Here is a 13502-nt window from a genome sequence, read left to right on the forward strand (position 1 = left end):
AGTGCACTAAAGGACTGCTTAGTCCCTTTTTGCTCCTATATAGGCGTATTCGGATTTAGAGTGTAGTTTAATTTAATCTGAAGGCTATGGCACTAACTGGCGATCGAAGGGCTAAGTGGTAGCAGCCCGAGGCTGAATGGGTGAAATCTGTTCGCTTTACAGGTCGACTGATTGCAGATGCAGCATTTCGCTGAGGCGAGCAAACATATTGAGACGTGTATCAGCCAGCCTGGTCTCTTTGTATCCGTGTGTTTGCAGCTGTATCACTACAACCGTATTTGTACAGTGTACACGGCGCAATGTGTTTTTTTGAAAGTTGGATTGTTGGATGTCGGAAGTCAGCAGCTGCTCAAACTAGGATTGTGGCCGTGAACCCATAAAATACAGGCTCTCGAATCCCTCTTTTGTAACTCGGTGATTGAAAAAACGTATTACCTTTCTCGAGGGCCTATGCACCTGTAGTCTGCGTTCTATACATGATGTGTGTTTAACATGGTGCGTTTTCAGAGTTTTTTGCTTAAAGTTGGTGTTGCCTACGAGCTGCAGGGCCGTGCGAGTGCTGCATTGTCGCCAGACTATAATCACTTATGTTACAAAAAAAAAATATCCAGTAATAACGGCGCACTTTCTTGCAAAAGCACATCAGCTTTCTTTATCAATGGCCGAAAGGCTTCTCCTGTATTCCTTATATTATGTACCCAAGGTGAAATAGAAAGCCAAAAAAATCAATGCATGCTTCAAGACTTTACGTGAACATGTTATGATTTCTGGTGTCGATTTCGAGCGAAGTGTTTAACCGGAGAGTGTGTTTGCGAATGTGTCGCTAAGCAGCCGACGTTTGCCGTTTGTTCCTGTGCGACACTGAAACAGTGCAGAAAATCCCTTCGGTGTCAGAGAAACCAGGCTGGCGAGCGCAAAGCACCCTCACATTTACGCAAGAACGTGGCAGAGCAGGCAACGGAACGAGGCATGCAGGTGGTCACCGTGATCCCCCATACACCTCGAACAAAACACGTGTTTAGCGGCACTTTATTTATTTTTTCCCGCTGCCTATGGCGATGTTTTGTCTGTGCTTCTCGCATTTGAAGACCGCGTGCAGCACGTTATATAACACGCGTCAAATGCGCGCGGGGTCACGAAAAAGTTCGTGGCCCTAAACTGCGCTCCTCTCTTTTTAGGTCGGAGAGGAGAGAAAACTGTTGGTCCCTCTCTCCCCCGTTTTTCTCTCTCTCTTCCATCTTCCATATCCCCAATGCCTTTGCATTTCGCTTCCCTCATTCCCTTCCCTCCCGGAGACCTTCCCGAAAAACATTCCCGAAAAATAGCCTCCCCTTCCCTTGAACAACGTATACGGAAGACGTGCACAGTAACTATCAAAATATACTTCGTCCATCGCCCGCTTTCCTGCACCAGCTTCTTATGCATGCTCGGCACTTCCTGAATGTAGAAGCCTTAAGCCATCAACCATACTTATTTCTTCTTTTTTTGCCATTTGTGAGGCCTTGGCACAGCACTGTTAACGCTTTTAGAATGACCTGCGCACGAGACGGCAGAATGTTACTGCCGGGGGCCAGTTGTAGCCATTTCGTGCATGGTAGCGGCCTTCACCGGCGCTAATTAGGTCGCCGAGAAATGCAGGGACGGAGAATGGGAGATGGCGAACGCAGCGTTCTCGTCGCGGGTTATGTCGGGAAATCGGGTTATGTCCCGGCGCTCGGGTGTCTGCTTCAGTTTACGAGGTTACCGCGGGGGTACCAGAGGCATCACCGTCCAAGAGACGCAAATTAGGTTATTCCGGATGGCGACCGAAACACCGTAGTGGATAACATGAAGGTTAGTAGTAGCGTGCGTCGTAGTAATGGTAACATACGTTGCAATCGTGCTTAGTGCTTATCGTGGCATCAGCGACAACAGGCCGCTATTGTCGTGACCGGTCGTTACGCTTGTTACGATTAATCGAGAAAGAGGCGATCGAAATATATGCAGCGAGTGATCAAATATTTATTGCCCTTGTGTGCAATAAGTGCCTAGAAATATATGTATTGTTTATCAAGCTTCTGCGTATCGCCGTCATTATTCATTAGCTTGTCGCGCCTCGGTGTAGTTTCAACGTGTTAGTTACGATATTCATTGCCGCTTTAAACTTTACGTACTTTGCCATGTCGGCCTTCTTGGCAGTGCTTGGCTACGCTTCTACACTACGCACTTTAACAGTTCAACTTGCATACTCCGATCGTAGTGCTTGAAGGAAGTCCCCAATTTTTAACTCATTGACGAGCTTGGCTCCCATATAGCGGGCTATGCATGGACAACTTGCTCATCTACGATATCTCCTTTTTCTTAATTTTTTTTTCAAGGAAAACACTCGTAGCCGTTTCTAAAACCGGAACGCCGCCTTTCTAAGCGAACCTAACACCCTCAACTTAGCGCTCCCGTCCGTTGCTTGGCATCCTTCGACAGCACAGCTCACATATCAGGCTCAGCTTAATCGCATGTCTAATTTTGTTTGCTTCTAGATCCGCGCCCGTTACCCGCGTTCTCTCAGGCGCTCTCCCTAATCCCGAAATCCCCGGTGCGCACGGGCGGTCACGATCCCGCTCTTCCCGTTCCCGCCTCGCCGCTTCCCTTTCCCTTCCCCCCTGACCGACCGACCCCCTCTCCCTTCTCTTGAGGCTCTCCCCCTCTTTTTCTCTTCCGACGACGGTGGCTCCTCCGTGCGATGACGTTGCGCGAGAGGTCTCGCCGAAGACGGTGGCAGCGTCCTCGAGCGTTTCTGTGGTGGTGGGTGTTTTGGGGACAGGCGACAGAGCCCCGCTCCGAGCCTGGGGCTCTGGCACCAGAGCGAAGCTCAGGACGAGGAGCGAAGAAGCGGGCCGTGGGGGGCGCCACTCCACGGCGCGCCTTTTCCTCCTCGCTCACGCCGCTCGCAACAACAGGTCAGTCCCTGAGGACGCACCACACCCGTGTTTCTCTCTCTCTCTCATCTTTCTTTCTCTCTCTGTCTCTGTTTTTTTTCTTCTTTCACTAGCGCGTGCAGCATCATTTCTTTATAGAACTAGTGAAAAAGCTTTGAAGAAAACCGTTTGAAATCATAAGGCACCCTTATGAAATCATGCCTACTACCTTATAGTCCATATGAGTATCTTGCCAATTCGTATGGCTTCATTAAAAACTTCTATTTGATAGCATTCTGAAGACGGCCACACATGGTGTCGTGTGTATGCTTTTGTGGCGCTCTGAAAAACCAAGTAGACATGTGTGTTCGTTTATTTGTTGCTTTTTAATTAATGCGACAGATCAAACAAAGCGAGGCCACCAATGTGCAGAGCGCACAGGAATGGACAGAACAGGCTGCGAAAGCTATTGCCCAAACTTGCGTTTCAATTGAGTGCGATTTAATGTGTGATGTTCCCATCGTAAGTATTATATGCTTTCGGTATGCATTTAAATTTCTTGTGCCTTTCAACAGAGATTCGTTGTGATGTCATCCGTAATGCACGTTATGAAAATTTTGAGCACCTGCATGAACCTGGCATAACAGGCGTAATGGAGACGTTAAACAAACTTCTTTCGGTGCTTTGAATAAACGCTGTGTGATGGCGCCACTGTGGTGCCTTAGTCGTAATTAATTGTCATTTCCTGCGAACAGCTGCTTCAAAGATACGCAGCTAGTAAGAATTGGCCTGACTTCTGCAATCATACTTCTTTCCCGAAGCCTGTCCAACAATGTGCTGTTATACTTCAGTCCCGAAGCACTTATGGCCTGGTTTTATTTGATCTGTCGTTTATTGTGCGTAAGCGGAGTAGGTTATAGCTGCAAAAAATGACGCGGTGTGTAAAAAATATTTTAAGCAAAACTTCTCAGCATGGAAGAGACACAGTTATGACCATACTTTCTCCCTCAGGCTCTCCCTCCTTTGTTGTTTAAACTCTTCCTTCCAGTGTCAGACATCTTTGCATAGTATGCTGATGCGACGGTATCTCCTGTATGATGATGATGATGATGATGTGCTCAGGCTTAATGGCACATACCCGACTCAACTTTTCATCGTTTTTAACAGTCGCTATTTTAGCGTTTTGTATGTGCACGGTGCGCATAAATTGAAATGCGAACGGTGAAAACTATTGCACTGCAAGAAACTGCTTCCCGTGCACTATAGGCATCTGTCCACGTCAGAACACTAATCATATCAGCTCCTTCCACAGGCTAAGGTGCAATCTTAACTGGGAGTATTCTGGTCAAATTATTTACTTCGCATTTCGATATATGCTTACAGCACATGCCAGCAGAATCCTGCAGAACTTCTATTCGAACAGGCAGCTCAATACCAGACAGTTATGCCAGAAGTTGAAGTCACGTAAAGCGGCTTGTTCGGTGGCTTGGACCAAGCGTTGCCAAGCTCGGGCCTATTCAACTCTTCTCAAGCAAGCCCAAAGCGGATTCGCCAGATCCAACCGCTCTTGACGGGCGCCTATTATGAATTGGACTCTAATTAGGCGAACTGTACGCTACACTACGTGAATTGACGACGCAGTTGAGCTAGGAGCAGCGATGAATTCTAGTTAGTTACTCTAAGCAGTGCTCCTATAACTGCTGCAATGCCCTAGCTTGACAACATAGAGAACACACTACCGAATGTTTGCAAGCAACGAGGGTCGCTAGTTCATTTTGGTCGGGTGCTCGTTCTACATCTGGCAGGCGGAAGCAATCCAACCAGTTTTATCTTTGAGACAGGGCGCACTTTACGCCACTAGACTAACGACAAGCTGCACCTGCTGACTTAGGCACTTTCCGCTGATGAGACAGAGGGAAAGCTAAGACCTCCCCGCAAAACTCTGCAAAAATAAATTGGATGAGGGCCCAGCTAGGTGGTGCAACTGCGCCGTGCTGTGCCAAGACTAAGACAGATTCACTCGTCGAAGCATCTTGGCGCCGGAGAGCTTGGGCGCAGCTTTAGAAGCTTATGTTACTCTGAGATCTTTTTTTTTTGTCCTTGGTTCTAGCAGAGCCGTTTGGCCGAATGCAGGTTACCTAACAGTTAGTTCAGCAAGTAATTTTACTTTTACCGAGAGCTTTTCACGCTGACTTACCATTCTTGGTATGGATGCAAAACCATGACAACAACCGCTGGCAGAAGTCTTGGCCACTGAGTAATGTCGCATCATGTAACTTAAAGAGGAAGATTAATGGAGAGGCCTTGTTGGTTGACCTGTAACGTGCATTTTAGGTATTCACTTTTTAATGAATACAGCAGGTTAATTATTAGCACTGAACAAGCGGAAGCCTGGAGTCGCAAGAAAACAATACATGTTGACGAAGTCTATGGAAAACATGCGATTAAATAACATTGCTGCGCGCGAGGCAAAAATTAAAGTGCGGCTTCACCTAACGCAAGTAACGTGTGTGGCGATGCCAGCTTGCAGTTACGGTTAGAAGAACGGAAGTGCAGAGCTAGGAAAATTATGAAGCAGTTAGAAGTAAATGCTGTTGGTCTAGAAAATAAAATTCTGTACCCGTAATAGTTATTACTATTTTTGCATACAATTTAGATAATTACTTTCACTTGCAGGCAAGCAATGCTAGTAATAAAAGCTACAGGTGCCAGTACAATATGAAGGATTTAATATGATGCCTTGGCTACAATGATAACCGAATACAATTTCAAACATTTTAACAGCAGTTATTCTGTCTGAAGGCTCACTTTTAATACTAAAATGTGGCACACATATTCTGAAGCAGTAGCCAGTGTCCATAGCCACTTTTAGTTGCAAATATTCTACATATCTGATCAACAAGTAGTTGAGATATTGTTTAATTAATGGAAAGCCTAAACTTTAACTTCCTAAAGGTACGAAATGTGTAGGTACAGTCTACTTCTTTCTCGATATGCTTGAAGTAGTCAGCATTTCTTTTTACCTGGTTCATTACATTTGTTTTTGAGTGTTGTGTCCTGTGGTGTTATGCATGTGCTGCACTGCCGCAGTCACTTGAAGCCACTTGCACAAAACACAAGATGGCGGACTAACGTGTTAACGTGTTTAGCGACCATAATGTGAAGGTCGCTTGGGGGACGGTGACGTGGTGCGTAGTGAGCTTTCTCTTATTTAAAAGGTGTCATCTTCCTCTGAGCATACTGAACGACTACGCAATATGCGAAATTTCTTCTTTGCTTTTGCCGTGTTGCGAAGGAAAGAACTTTGTTAGTGAACTAGAGTTCATGGAAACATTGACAAACATACCCGGCAGAGTAATGGCTCGATGTCTTCGAAAAGTGCTTTTCTTACAACACCTCCGAAGTCTAATTAAATGAGCAATGATTAACTTACACCCCAACATTGGGAATACTGGAATAAAAACCGGGATGTTTTAAATAGGTTGGTTGGTTGGTTTATGGGGTTTAACGTCCCAAAGCGACTCAGGCTATGAGAGACGCTGTAGTGGAGGGCTCCGGAAATTTCGACCACCAGGGGTTCTTTAACGTGCACTGACATCGGACAGTACACGGGCCTCTAGAATTTCTCCTCTAAAGAAATTCAACCGCCGCGGCCGGGATCGAACCCGCGTCTTTCGGGTCAGCAGCCGAGCACCTTAACCACTGAGCCACCACGGCGGGCTTTTAAATAGGATAAATACAAATGTAACTTCTGACGTGTGGCGACTGGCCCTAGTTTGCTCCGCGAATAACCTAAAACACGGCATCCTCGTCCCCATTTGCGCTAGCTGTCATCAAAAGTCCTTGGTTCTTTGTTATCACTGAAGCTGCCTTATTTCACTTGTGCTTCTTCCGAGGATAGATAAAGGGCTCTAGTTGCCCAGTCACTGCAGCTAAGCTAACCTTCTGAAAGCGTTTAAGAAAACAAAGTAAACTGACACCCACTCGCTGTAGTGTTGTGTTACGTCGCGTTACAGCTTTCGCGTGCGTGCCACTGTCTAACGGAAGTCCGGAGGAGCAAAGGCCATTTGTCCGAAGCTTCCGTGTGCGTCCATGTCATGCCCCTTCGGCTTCACGTGACTGCGACAGTGCAGCGGCGCTGCTTGTTGTGTCTTGTATACTTTTGTGGGCCCCATGAGGGCCGGTCTCTCTATTAATTCTCTTTGCGGGCTGTTTCCTTGCAGAGCGATCTAGACGAGCAAGATGTTGTGGGGATGTCAAGCGCGTCTAACTAGATTGCGTACACCCGGCGATATCCGCATCCCGGGTGCCTTTAGTGCGGGACTTTCTTCTCGGTCCCGCAAGCAGGGCGCGAACCTTCGTGCCTCTGGCTATTTCTTTTTTTTTTTTTCCTTTCCCTTGACGATTTGTGGCTGTATTCTTCTATTACCACTGTGTACATGTTCTGAATGGGTGGCGGGGTTGCCTTTGAAAGGTTCTTTGGGGTTGATCGTACAACTGGAAATTAAGAATTCAACGCAGAGTGGAATCAAATCTTTGGATTTGATAGAACCCAATGTAAATCAACTAAAACAGATCAAGTGCTGCCAACGAACCTTTCACTGAAGTGGCTGTGTATGGCTGTGGCATTTTTTTTCTTTTGCAGTGCTTGATCCGCCAACTGTGAATGTTTGAATGCGTATTTGCTCTGCGTGATCTCATAAAACTGTGCTGAGCTGCGCACAGATTCAAATTTTCTAACTCTCCGCTGTTCTTGTGTGTGTTTCGTGTGCTTCGTTTTACAGGTGCTTTCCTGGTGCCATTTTTTATTAGCATCGTCCTGTGCGGAATACCCTTGTTTGTTATGGAAGTCTCTATCGGACAGTATCTCAACACCGGAGGCGTCGGTATATGGAACCTCGTGCCTATGTTCAAAGGTAATTTCTTTCACAGTGCTTTCGCTCTTACGTCTAGCCCCACCTTCCTTGCTAGACCAGGGCGCACCCAGACGCTTAAGTAGGGGTAGGGAGGGGGTGAGGGGGGGGGAGCGTATAGCTAGAAACTTTTGTTTGACCTTAAGTTTGTGCCTTTTCTTTTGCGTCCAAACGTTCGATCAATGCACACCCTAGGACTTACTCCACGTCAGGATCGCCAAGGACGCCCACGGGCCAGACACGCCCCAACAAAGTTTAGGAATGGGGGGGGGGGGGGGGGGGGGGCAGTTCGAACGTAGCTTTATGGTGGATGACTGCAAGAAAAAAAAATGTATTGATACCGAACATGTTCAACGTTCTTCGTCAGAATGTTTAGGCACAAGGGGAATTTTTGTTCGAAGACGTTCATGGCATAGACACGCGCACGCCTGTGAGCTAACTAGAATACACAGTCACCTCATTTTCTGCATGCGCCTTCGCTTCCCTTAATAAGAAGGCTACGTAATCGAGACGTAGTGCCCTACCGACTTCACAAAAGAGCCCTTTTTCACCGCCCTTTATAAACAGTGCTGGCTCCTTTTTTTTATTTTCTTCTCCTACTACGTGCAGGTGTCGGGTTCGCGTCCATGACCATGATCGGGCTGAGCAACATCTACTACATCGTGCTCATCGCGTACACGCTGTACTACCTGGTCGCCTCGTTCCGGAGCCCGCTGCCCTGGGAGCAGTGCGGCAATGACTGGAACACCGAGCGCTGCCTGGGCATCCGCGACAACCTCTCCAGCCTGGCCGACCGCAACCTCACGGCCGCCCAGGCCGTCTCGTCCGTCAAGGAGTACTGGGAGTGAGTGCATGACCTGGTTATATGGGCTTTGAATGCGTACAGACCAAGGATGTATGGGACCGTCGTCAGACCTCGCATAGACAAAGCGGACAAGCGAATGCAAATTCTTGAAATCCACTGTGCGAACCACTTTAGGCTCGAGATCGTAAATAACTACTGGTGTCCCGAGGCTGGGGAGGCAACCGAATTTAAGCCTTCTCACCCTAGTTGCTGCCGGTCCTGCACACTGTTTTTGCCCAAATTGATGTCTTCCCTAGGAACTGGATAAATCTTAGCATTTTATCGTTGCAAGCTGAACTAATTGATCCATCTAAGGCTGAATTTTAGTGATTAGTGAAGAAGCTTTTTATCGCTGGCTATCAAACGAACAGAAATTAAAGCTGATATTTGGGCAAGTTGTTAAGCATTCGTTGCGTTGTTAACGCCCAATAAAATTACAGAAAGCCTGAAACCAAGGGGAGGAAAAAAGCACGCACAAGTTGCTGTTTTCCTTACCCCTCAGTCGTGTCTGCTTCCATTTTCTTTTTATTGCTTGACAAACGGGCCCAGAAGGAAGAAAAACAACAGTCCTGCTGTTTAATTTCGATATAATATAGGCTGCGTAAATATGTAATAATAATAATAAAAAAAACGGAAATATCATGCTGGCTGTTCAGACGTGCCCTTTCATATGACTGGCCCCTCAGTCAACTGCTGACATAAGAGACTGCTAGGGGACAAACGTTGGTGCAATAAACTCAGTGCGCAATGAATTCGTCAGCTGTGTCACGCTACGATGACTTCGTGGTCTGAAATCCTGCCTAAGTGTTAGTAAGCCTGTTGGCCTTCAGCTCGGCGAGCTGAAAGATACCATCAAAAGGGGAAATAAAACACAATGGAAGCTGTACAGGCAATAACTTTAGCTCATCTAGGTTTCGGGCTCAGTATCACTCTGAACGGGCGTCTTTGCTCATCACAATTGGTCGATGTCTGCTCTCGGGTGGAAGAAACTCAAATCATTTGTCACAACATGGTAAACTGTTGCGCCTTCGCCTGACGATAAATGCAACGGGCAAGTTCTTCCTTCCTCTTGTTTCCAGGAACAATGTGCTGGGAATCACCAATGGTCTGGAAGAAGTTGGTTCTCTGCGACCAGAACTCGCCCTCTACCTCCTCCTGGCCTGGTTCCTCGTGTACATAGTTATCTGGAGGGGACTACACCAGAGCGGCAAGGTTGGTCTCATGAAGTTCATTGCACAACAAATTACGAGGTGCCTTTTTGGGAAGCGCCACTGTAGGTCACAATAATCGATATCATGTTCTTATTCTTGGCCTTCCGTGCGACAGCGGGCAGGTCAGCTCGGGCGGAGAGTAGGCAGGGATCAGCGCCGCCTGCCACTGCTCAGAAGTACTGAGTTGCAGCCATGGTTTCGGGGAGTTCAGCGTGGCAATCCCATAGGATGTGGGCTCTATCGGCGAAAATATTTAAATGTCTGACGCACATCTTGTTGCTTCATAAAGAGGGCGCTTGGTGCCGCCACCAACGCTGGAACGAGCCACTTCCGCGTTATGGTGGCGTAGCCGCCTGTTTTAGCGAACTGGACCACTTTGAGATGATGATTGATTAAGAAAGGGAACCCGCGCCTCCTTCTTTCTGCGTTCTTTGCCAGCTTTGTTTTTTTTTTCTTTTTTCCGTGCGCGCCGCGCGCCTTGCGTCAAGGCCCCAAGGACTTTAAGAGGTTGGCTTTTGCTTACAGCTTTTGAGCTTTGTGGTGAAACTATCTTAACGAGCACCGTTTTTTCGTCTTTTGTATGCATTTAGCTCCGAATGTCGACCTCACACGTACCGCGTAGTCGTCATTCCGTGAGAGGTACTTCGTCTCGGCCACACGCTTTTTACTACAACCATTTTTTTTGAAAAATATCTTTACTATAACCGAAAAAAAAAATTGGCAGTGGCTTAGCTCTGGTTAAGCCTGGATATACAAGCGAAAAGCTGCAGTTATGCTTTGTTTGACGTCATCGCTGTCGCAGTTCGCGCACAATGCACTGGGAGCACCACGGCAGCGGTGTAGATTTTGAGCCAACTCCCTCCCTACCACTTCTGGGTCTTCTTTTCCTCCTTCTATGGTGAATGTCTGCGAGGCTTCTACGGCCGCCGCCGCCGCTCACGCGTGCGTTATCGCAACGCCTTGCGAAAGAACCTTCTCTTGGGACGGAGACCGCCGTCCCAACCGTCCCAAGTGGTTAACCGATGGCGAGGAGGAGAAGTAACGACTCTTTTATGTCCGCCGCCGCCGCTCGGGCGTCATCGCAACGCCTTGAGATAACGCGATAAGAACGCGATAAGAACCGCTAGCAGCGGCGAAGGGTAAACCGGTGGCGAGAAGGAGAAGGGAGGGGGTGGCGAGGAGGAGGAAGGGCGCGCCGCAGCGGCGCCCAGGGGTGGCCCACGCGAAGCGCGGTGTTGACGAGCCTAATGAAGCTTTTCGCTTCAAAATGTACAGCCGTCAATGGGAGGTGAAATGGGACTGCAGTTTCAATTTACTATATCTGAGTTTTTACTATATCTGAGTTTACTGTAGCGGGGTGCTGTTGTATAAAAGGAAAGGCCAAGAGTCAGGCTTGAAGCTTGCTGCTCTAAGGTCTGATAATCTGTGTTGGCTGTCAGGGAATGGATAGAAAATGGCTGCACCAGGATAGAGAAAGCGGGGGGGGGGGGGTGAGCCCTTACACAATCATATATCTATGGTGGATCTATTTATGTTGGTAATGCAGCTAAATACTGTGTGAAAAACCAATCAAGGCTGAGACATTGAGCCCAATATTGTTACGTAGCCGTTGGGGCTCGTAACCGAAACGCTTTAATGGTTGACGTGGACGGCACCGGAGAACAAGCCAAGAGCACCCAGAGGAAGCCGGAACCGATCTTCTTCTTCTTTCACTCGGCGGTGCACGCGACTTGCGAAGAGCAGCCGCCTAGTGGCTGCTTGTGGAAACGTATCATTACCCCCCTCCCTAAAAAAAAACATCGACCCGATGAATGCGCAAGAAAAGAAGGTAAGAAAAGCAGTTCACAAGAACATGGCAGAAAATAAGCAGTTAGTAAGCAAGGATGGTGCGAAAATGAACGGTCACAAGAAGCATGTGGTTATGGCGTGGCGGTAGGCTGCTAGCGGTGCTCGCACGAAAAGTACGGCTTCATTCGCACGACGTGGACGACTTCGGGCTTCTGCTGGCGGCGATGAGAAGTAGAAGAGCCGTCTGGAAGAAGTTCGTATGTGACGTCACTGAGCTGACGGACCACTCTGTACGGACCGAAGTACTGCTTTAGCAGTTTCTCGGAAAGCCCTCGGCGTCGAATCGGAGTCCACACCCACACCATGTCGTCCGGTTCGAAGGTCACTACTCGGTGGCGGTGATTGTAACGCCGAGCGTCTCGGCCTTGCTGGTTCCGGATGCGCAGTCGCGCAAGCTGCCGTGCTTCTTCGGCGCGCTGAGTAAAGTCCTCGGTACCAGCTTCGGAGTCACGACCGTCATGGGGCAACATGGCCTCTAGCATGGTGGACACCTCGCGGCCATACAACAGAGAGAAGGGCGTCATGCGCGTTGTCTCTTGTTGTGCCGTATTGTACGCGAATGTGACGTACGGTAGGATGTCATCCCAAGACCGATGTTCAACGTCCACGTACATAGACAGCATGTCGGCGAGAGTTTTGTTGAGACGTTCGGTCAGGCCATTCGTCTGTGGATGGTAGGCGGTGGATTTGCGGTGGGTAGTGCCACTCAGCTGCATGACGGATTCCAGCAGCTTGGCCGTGAAAGCTGTGCCTCGGTCCGTTATGACAACTGACGGGGCGCCGTGCCTGAGGACGATGCGCTCGATGAAAAATTTCGCTGCTTCGGCTGCCGTGCCTCGTTCGAGGGCCTTTGTTTCAGCATATCGCGTGAGGTAATCGGTAGCGACTATTATCCACCGGTTGCCCGAGGAGGAAGTTGGAAAAGGGCCCAACAAGTCCATGCCAACCTGCTCGAATGGAAGTCTGGGCACTTGGACAGGCTGCAGTAAACCAGCTCGCCTTACAGACGGTATTTTCCGTCGCTGGCAATCGTGGCACGTTCGTACATAGTGGCGCACTGCCGCCGCAAGTTTGGGCCAGTAAAAACTCTTTTGAATGCGAGCCAAAGTTCGAGCATAGCCGAGATGACCGGCGGTGGGCTCATCATGACATGCCTGCAAGACTTCGTCGCGGAGAGTGTCTGGCACGACGAGGAGATAATCCCTTCCCGTGGGAGAGAAGTTGATCTTGTAGAGCACGTCGTTTAGGAGACAAAACGAGGAGTGCGTTCTGGCGAAGGGACGGGGTACTTCCGTAGTACGGGCTTTCAGGAAGTCGATGAGTGGAGCGAGTCCCGGGTCCTCACGTTGGCGCTGCGAAACAGTGACTGTGTCGACAGTTGCGATAAGAGGGAAGTCGGGCTCTTCGTCTTCATTCGCCGACTGGATAGGCGAACGGGACAAGCAGTCGGCGTCGTTGTGCTGGCGTCCGGACTTATACACGATGGTCATGTCGAACTCTTGTAGACGTAAACTCCAACGTGCAAGGCGTCCGGAGGGATCGCGCAAGTTCGTCAACCAGCAAAGAGAATGATGGTCGCTCACGACCTGGAAGCGGCGGCCATAAAGATACGGGCGAAATTTCATCACTGCCCAGACAACAGCGAGGCACTCTTTCTCGGTGGTGGAATAATTGGTTTCAGCACGAGACAAAGTCCGGCTAGCGTACGCGATGACTCGCTCAGCGCCATCCTGCCACTGTACGAGCACAGCGCCGAGGCCTACGTTGCTTGCATCCGTGTGAACCAGGGTCT

The 13502-nt window shown here is 48.8% G+C and overlaps 1 protein-coding gene across 2 annotated transcripts in view; it reads left to right on the forward strand.

Moving 5' to 3' along the window:
• The window catches only part of LOC149359467 (sodium- and chloride-dependent GABA transporter 1-like), a 67182-nt gene that overhangs the window by 35868 nt on the left and 17812 nt on the right, over nt 1-13502 (forward strand). The window contains exons 1-4 of one of the 2 annotated variants that reach the window (XM_089571682.1): nt 48-2936; nt 7679-7810; nt 8417-8651; nt 9731-9863. In XM_089571682.1, coding sequence (XP_089427808.1) covers nt 2720-2936; nt 7679-7810; nt 8417-8651; nt 9731-9863 — 717 coding nt within the window. In that variant the 5' untranslated portion in view covers nt 48-2719. Of the gene's footprint in view, nt 1-47; nt 2937-7678; nt 7811-8416; nt 8652-9730; nt 9864-13502 lie in introns of those variants that run through there. The other variant, XM_089571681.1, reaches the window with a different exon arrangement.

Source organism: Amblyomma mixtum, chromosome 2, assembly GCF_055824585.1.
Source record: "Amblyomma mixtum isolate Tamu chromosome 2, ASM5582458v1, whole genome shotgun sequence".
Taxonomy (NCBI): domain Eukaryota; kingdom Metazoa; phylum Arthropoda; class Arachnida; order Ixodida; family Ixodidae; genus Amblyomma; species Amblyomma mixtum.